Below are 7,529 nucleotides of genomic sequence, written 5' to 3'. Positions count from 1 at the left end.
TGTAATAGATATACTTGTTATGTATTACTAAGCAAGAGAAGCACGAAAATGGAAATATGAATTCATGAGGGCCAAAACAACAGAACTTTAAATGAATTAAGAGATTGTACAAAATAAGTTGTTATTTTCAAGATATGATATCTTTAAGTATTAAAGGAAACTATTTATTAAATAATTTCATTATAACTTCGTATAGTGATTCCATTTTAGGTATTTTTATGAGTATTCCTATTTTAAAAAATTAAAAAATATATATTATAATAATGACTCAGCAGTATTATTACAGTAATTTTAGAAAAAAAAAAAAGGGGGAGAGAGATTGAGAGAATATGAGTGGTGACAGCCATGATTTGGAAGGATCAAAACCTTTCTCTCTCTTCACAGCTGGCACTTGATTTACACACACAACCCCCTCTCTTACATTTAAAACCCTTTCCTCTCCAAATTAATATGTGAGATTCATTCATTCATTCATTCATTTACACACACACACACCCACCCACCATTGGCCATTGGGATTTTAATGGTCGATCACTGCATATCAACGACAATGGTTGCGTCTCCTTCTCATGCCTGTGTAGAAAAGAAGTATTGGTGGCTAACCAACAAGAAGGTAATATATTGTTATTATTACGATATTCCTCTGTTTCAACACGATATAACAAATTATGTCAACGTTTCTACTTGATTTATATGTTCGATTTCATCTCCAGATCGTTGATAAGTATGTGAAAGACGCAAGAACCCTGATTTCGTCTCAGCAACAAACGGATATTGAAGCGGCGCTTAATCTTCTTGATGCAGCGCTTGCTTTATCGCCAAGGTTTGAACTGGCTCTCGAGTTGAAAGCCAGATCTCTTCTCTATCTTAGAAGATACAAAGAAGTCGCTGATATGCTTCAAGATTACATCCCTAGCCTGAAAATGTCTTCCGATGATTCATCAACATCCTCTTCTTCCTCGTCTTCGGTTTCATCCGACAACAACTCCCAATCACTATCGAGAGAGCGAGTCAAGTTATTGTCCTCCGATGGTGGCTCGCCGGACCATGCTGAAACGTCGTTCAAGTGTTTCTCCGTCTCCGATTTGAAGAAGAAGGTCATGGCTGGCCTCGGTAAAAACTGCAATAAAGAAGGTCAATGGAGGTAATTTCAACGCCATCTCTTTTGCATTCAATTCCAGTTTTCCTTTTCACTAATATCGATACTAGTCCAGAGATTGGCTTCCAAATTACGCTAAACCACCATCAACAATTATTGAATTTCCATGGTTTTCAACCAAACTTTATTTTTTAAACATCGAAAAAGTCGCATCTGTTTGTTTAATATTATTATATGGTAATGGGAGGCTAAAATTGGTATTTGGTAGTGAGTTGTAACTCAGTTGAGTAATTGCTATGATGATATGATCTCAGGTACTTGGTTCTTGGTCAAGCATGTTGTCACCTTGGCCTAATGGAAGACGCCATGGCCCTTCTTCAGACCGGAAAACGCCTTGCCTCAGCCGCATTCCGACGTGAAAGCATCTGCTGGTCAGATGACAGCTTTTCCTTCTCCGCCGAGATATTCACCGACGGCTACCAGCCACAGACACCACCAAGAACAGAGTCCGAGAGCATCTGTCACCTCCTAAGTCACGTCAAACTCCTCGTACGTCGCAAAACCGCAGCAATCGCCGCCCTAGAAGCCGGTCTATATAACGAAGCCGTCAGACATTTCTCGAAAATAGTCGACGGTAGACGTGGAGCCCCTCAAGGGTTCCTGGCGGAGTGCTACATGCATCGTGCCTCCGCCTACCAATCTTGTGGTCGGATCGCTGAAGCCATAGCCGACTGTAATCGGACCTTAGCATTAGATCCATCTTGTATCGAAGCCCTAAGCACGAGAGCTTCACTTTTCGAGTCCATTCATTGTCTTCCAGATTCTCTTCACGATCTTGAACATCTGAAACTATTATACAATTCCATACTCCGTGATCGGAAACTACCTGGTCCGGCATGGAAGCGTCAAAACGTGCGATACCGTGAAATTCCAGGTAAACTCTGTTCTCTGGGGTCCAAGAGTCAAGAACTGAAGCACAGGATTGCTTCAGGGGAAACAGGGAATGTGGATTACCATTCTTTGATCGGTTTGAGACGTGGTTGTTCCAGATCGGAGTTGGAGAGAGCTCATTTGCTACTCACCCTGCGTCACAAACCAGATAAATCCAATAGTTTCATCGATAGGTGCGAGTTTGCTGATGAACTTGATATAGAGTCCATTAGAGATCGAGCAAAAATGTCTGCGTTGTTGTTATACAGATTGATTCAAAGAGGGTATAACAATGTGATGGGGATAATTTTAGATGAAGAAGTTGCAGAGAAAGACAGGAAGAAGGCTTCCTCTGCTGCTGCAGCATTACAACAACAGTATGATCCATCATCATCAGTAGTTGATTCAATTAAAATGGAGGAAAACAAGAAATCAGGATCCGTATATCAAGGGGTGTTCTGTAGAGACCTTGCAACGGTTGGGAATCTGTTGTCACAAGCGGGATTTAACCGTCCAATTCCGGTAAAATATGAAGGCTTGAGCTGTTAGGATTTAAATAAAAACAAATAATCAAACCGGTTAATGTATAAATTGTGGTTGTGGGAAGACATATTATCAAAGGGAGGGAAGACGAAACAAATTCAAATAAACGTGCTTGGTGGAAGTCATTTTTGTACAAAATGGGAGAAGGGAAAGGAAGGGGACTCTTAATTAATTTACGTTTTACAAAAAGAAAGAAAAAAAAAAAAGGTTGGAAATTTTTGTCTGTTTGTAGTTTCCTTTTTATTATTACTATTACTTCTTTCTACCAGCAAGTGTTTATTACTTTTTGGGTTTTGGTTACATACACACGTAGTACATGTGGAGCCCGTGAGAAAGCATTAATAAAGTTGGATGATGGATGGATGCATGGTAATGAGGTGAGAAAAAGTATGATGGTGAATTTGGTTTGTCTTGTGTGTCTTTTATGTGGGCACTGTTTCCTTCCCTAGCTGTTGTCTGTCAGTCTCAGGCTTTATTCGATACGTACCCATGCTGACATTTTCAGTCACAGATTGATGGTGGAGATATTAATTTGGATCAACCAACACACACTTCAATTATTATTGTTCTTCTTTAGTTTTTTACATAACATTTCTAGGCAGGAAACCATATTAAAAAAAAACTTGATCAAAGCCGTTTAAATTAGGGAAATGATTTAATGAGTGCAATAACGTTTTTATTTTGTTATATTTAGACAATGATCATATTTGAATACATTTTACACGTTTTATGGTCAATTATGTATAAATTTTCTTTTTATCTAAATACAAACAAAATAAAAAATTTATTACTCTCCAAAGTCATTTTCCCAAAATCACGCAGCAAAGTGATTTACAGATTTTTTTTATTTATTTAAAGACACCTTTTGAAACTTTTATTGGTTAAACAAAGCTAGAAACGGTTTGGTTTTTGCTCATTAACCATTATGATTCAATTTTGAACATGTACTAGTGTTTTTAATGGTAGAGTTCATTTCTATTTACCATAAAAACTTTAAGATCTGTTAAAAACCATAAATTAAAACGTTACCAAATTAGTTGATCAAAATCAAATAATATGGTTGTTGAAGCATTAAGTGACCCTCGGCAACTAAAAGGATTTTGGGAGATGCGAAGAGTTGAAGCTTTGGAGAGGTTGATGTGAAAAGTTGTCTATTTTGGTATGACGAAGAGTTTTATGAAGACCGAAGATAATGAAGGCTTAGTGAAGACTTGTTGTTTTGTCTCTTAAAGATTCGAGGAGTTAGTATAATCATTGTGTGTTTGGTTGGTTCTGTTAGATTAGGCATGGTAAGCATGACCTCCTATCCTCCTTATCTTTTGTATCGACTAGTTAAGGAAATGTACTTTCTCTTGCTATAAATAGATGGTCATGTTGATCGATCAAATGTGTTTGGATATCCATCATTCTTGTAATCGTTATTGAAATACAAGTCTCCTTATCTTCATATTATACTTTTCTTGTTCATCATTTACTAACTTGTGTTTGCATGCAAACCTTGTTACGATTCAACAAGTATCTTTAACTTGCTTACATTTATTGTTGTATTTTGTTGCTATATTTTTATCTTAAATTCCGCAATCTTATTATTGTTGAGCTAACCAAAGATCCACGAGATTAACTTAATATTCCGCACAATAATCTCTTAAACATAAGTTCTTCTCTCAACAATTGGTATCAAAGCCATAATGATTGCTTTTTAACTTTTCAAAATCGTTGTAATCTTTTGAAAAACTCTGATCTAAAAGGCTTTCTATACCACTTAGCTCATCTCTTTTAAAACTTAAGGAAAATGACACAACTTTACTCTTTAAATGTATCTAACAGTGTTGGAGGTTCAAATCGAGCTCCAATACTGTAACATCCCAAAAATCATAATAATTTAAAATTTTTAAAATCAATCATTAACCATCACTGTTTACAAAAAGTGTCATTGTCTCAAAAGTAAAGTCATATCAGAGTGTCCCGAAAATCCATATCATGAAAATAGGAAGATGTGCACGATCAGACCTTCGCTTTTCCATGATCCTCAGAAGTACCTGAAACAATAAACTAAAATTGTAAGCCAAAATTTATTGAGGTCTACCAAAGCACAACCATACCACATAACAAACAAAGCATGCAAGTATGAGCCTTCAGCCTGAATAGACCCCCTCGCAGGACCTACAACCTATCTGGACCGCTCTACGGGCCTTCAGCCTGACTGGACCGCCTCGCAGGGCCTACAACCTATCCGGACTGCCCCGGGTGTCTTGGCCTTCAGTGCAAAGAAGGACTGCCTCAACCCTTCCACAATATGTCGACATATGTAACAGATAACATAAACACAGAACCAACAAATACAGATAATCATGCAGATCTACTAACCAGTCATATACTAGCATAATACTATCCTATACGCAGGATAAATAATCTAGTGGGCCGACATTGGTGCCTTCTGTTGGGTTTTGATACGAAATATAAGTTTGTTTTTCACAAAAACCGGCAACGGAAGACTTTAAAAATAACAAGTTTATTTTTAGTTCATAACAAAACCAAACCATCATGGATCCATTTATAGAGGTTAGAATGAAATAAAAACAACCATAGGATGTTTTAGAGATAACCTTTGAAGCCTTTGAACCCACTTGGTTTTGGGGTGTTGATGAAGATGTAAAGATCAAAGAACATGATCTTCTCTACAAGTATCCACCATCAAGATTAAGACACTTGAAATGCTAGTTCCTTCTTGTATAAAATATTTCTTAAGCCTTTAAGTGTTTAACTAAAATAAGCACTAAAAGAGAAGCACTTTAAGCCACCAAAAGACTTGAATAATCTTCAAAAGAATGAGAGCTCCAAGCCCTTTCATGCCCACGGTTTTAAGAGAGAAAAAGAGAAGAAGAAGAAGAAGAAGAAGAAGAAGAAGAAGAAGAAGTGATTCACTTAGCCAAAATGCAAGTCTCATGCATCTCTTATATAGTCCATGCAAGGTAAGGCCTAACCATTAAAATACTCTAAAGTAATGGTAGCCTTTAGAAGCATGGGAGACAAAGCATGGAGACAAAAACATGGTCACAAAAGCATGGACAACCTCCATGATTATAATATTTCGGCCATTCCTTTAAAGATAAGAAAGATTCTTTAACTATTTATAAACTCAAAGTTTATAAAATATAAAATTTGTCTTTAGGTAAAAGACAAAAAAATCCAACTAGTCCAAAAGGTTGTGCATAACTTATTAATTCATACCATATGAAATAATAATTAGTCATACTCTCTTATAATTATTATTTTCACAAAACAATAATTATTTCCTAATTAAATACAAGAATTGATATTATTTATTAATAATCATATTAATAATAAATATATAAAATGTGCCAATTTGATAAAGGTGTGACCCTATAGGATCATATATTATTAGCAATATCACTCCATCATGATTCTTGGGCATATAGATTCATTTAGTATTTTCAATATTTAGTCTTTAAAATTTAATACATTTTATTGTTTCTTAAAAAATTAATTTATTAAAGTCTAGGATCCAAGTAACGAAACAAGTAAATGGTTATGTGACATTTATCTCATAAACTTAATCAAACTCGATAGGTAGCAATTACCAATTGCATACGATATGTAACTCCTAGATTATGGGATCCTAAACAACTGTTGCTTAGCTTAGCATGTTTATCCCATCTATTCCTCAGACCTCTCATGCTTAGGTGATCTTTATCACATAAGATTCAGATCAAGTCATCCTACTTGAAACAACTTGTAGCATTGTAACTAACCAGTAACAAGGTGACCCTTTAGAAACCAGAAACTACAAAACTACCCCAAACATCAAAATCCAATCCTAGGCCCATGTGACCCCGTGACACTAAAACCCTCAAATGATAACGAGTGTTCTTCAAAAGGACGGCAATGACTTGCATTTTTAGAAAACGTTTTATATATTTTTTACAATTATAGTTTATAAAAACATGGTCTCATGAATATTGAATGCATCCAACAATTCATGTACCCTTTTGTAAAATTCATATCACTTGTTATGAGGTTCTTTTGGTGCCAAATAAAACTTCATTTTCTTTGCCATTAACCACGATTAATTATACACTAAAATCTGGTATTTTAGAGTTTAGTCGTAGCTCGGTTTTAAAAACCGGTAATAGTCTTAATAAAACTTTATTATATACTTAAGACTTGGAGTTTTGGATGAGTTATAAAATCACTATTTTAAATCTCCTTTTAACAATCAAAAACTTATGATTTCATGAATTTATAGAATAAACTCATTTTATTTTATAAACTCAATTTTATGCATCTTATGATAAAAGTCATATTTTGATAAACCAAAACTTGGGTGATGATACTTATGTTTTAAATCTTATTTAGGATGCATAAAACATAATATCAACATGTTGCGTTATGTTAAAACACCAATATCATATATTAAGTTTCGATGCAAAAAAAATCACTAGTTTTATTATTTGCCGTTATAACGCTATAAACCGATTGTAGTCTTTTTAATAAAAACTCATTATTTATTATAAAGACATGGAGTTTATATAATGTTTAAACATCTTTTAAACCATTTCAAATATTTTAAAGTTGGGTATTTATAAGTTTTACAATAAAACTATTTTCAACAAAAAATTGAGTTTTAACCGGTAAACCGGTAAAACGTTTTTATAAATATTCATTTATAAACATCTTATGTTATCTTTTAAATATTTTTTACTCAAACTCCAAGTGATATCATCTTATTAAAAAAATATTATTTGACATGTAAAAACCATTTTTATACATAAAACATAACATATATTTAACATAAAATAAACATCACAAACATGCATTATAATGTGTATAAACCAAACCATGTCTACTAATAATTTTTGTGAGCCATCACAACAATTATTAAGTCTTTCCTAAAGGACTTAAGAGACAATTCAAAAGGTCTTCAAGCTCCCACTTG

The 7,529-nt window shown here is 34.4% G+C and overlaps 1 protein-coding gene across 1 annotated transcript; it reads left to right on the top strand.

Annotated features, from left to right (window-relative positions):
* Positions 1–430: 430 nt before the first annotated feature.
* LOC145129484 (uncharacterized) lies at positions 431–2,945 on the top strand. The gene is made up of 3 exons (XM_079064224.1): positions 431–613; positions 714–1,144; positions 1,414–2,945. Exons 1-3 carry the CDS (start codon positions 524–526, stop codon positions 2,576–2,578), a joined length of 1,686 nt encoding a protein of 561 aa, XP_078920350.1. The 5' UTR covers positions 431–523; the 3' UTR covers positions 2,579–2,945.
* The last annotated feature ends 4,584 nt before the right edge of the window (positions 2,946–7,529 follow it).

This window comes from Lactuca virosa, chromosome 8, assembly GCF_052849685.1.
Source record: "Lactuca virosa cultivar CGN04683 chromosome 8, Lactuca_virosa_CGN04683_v6, whole genome shotgun sequence".
Lineage (NCBI taxonomy): Eukaryota > Viridiplantae > Streptophyta > Magnoliopsida > Asterales > Asteraceae > Lactuca > Lactuca virosa.
Note: the sequence above shows the minus strand (reverse complement) of the source record. Positions and strands in the feature narration are given on the sequence as shown.

What these genes read in the sequence shown, in the direction of transcription:
- LOC145129484 (XM_079064224.1), top strand. Translation starts at nt 524, where the DNA reads ATGGTCGATCACTGCATATCAACGACAATGGTTGCGTCTCCTTCTCAT. An exon ending in GGTGGCTAACCAACAAGAAG is followed by an intron (nt 614 to 713) that starts GTAATATATTGT and finishes TTTCATCTCCAG; the next exon opens with ATCGTTGATAAGTATGTGAA. An exon ending in AATAAAGAAGGTCAATGGAG is followed by an intron (nt 1,145 to 1,413) that starts GTAATTTCAACG and finishes ATATGATCTCAG; the next exon opens with GTACTTGGTTCTTGGTCAAG.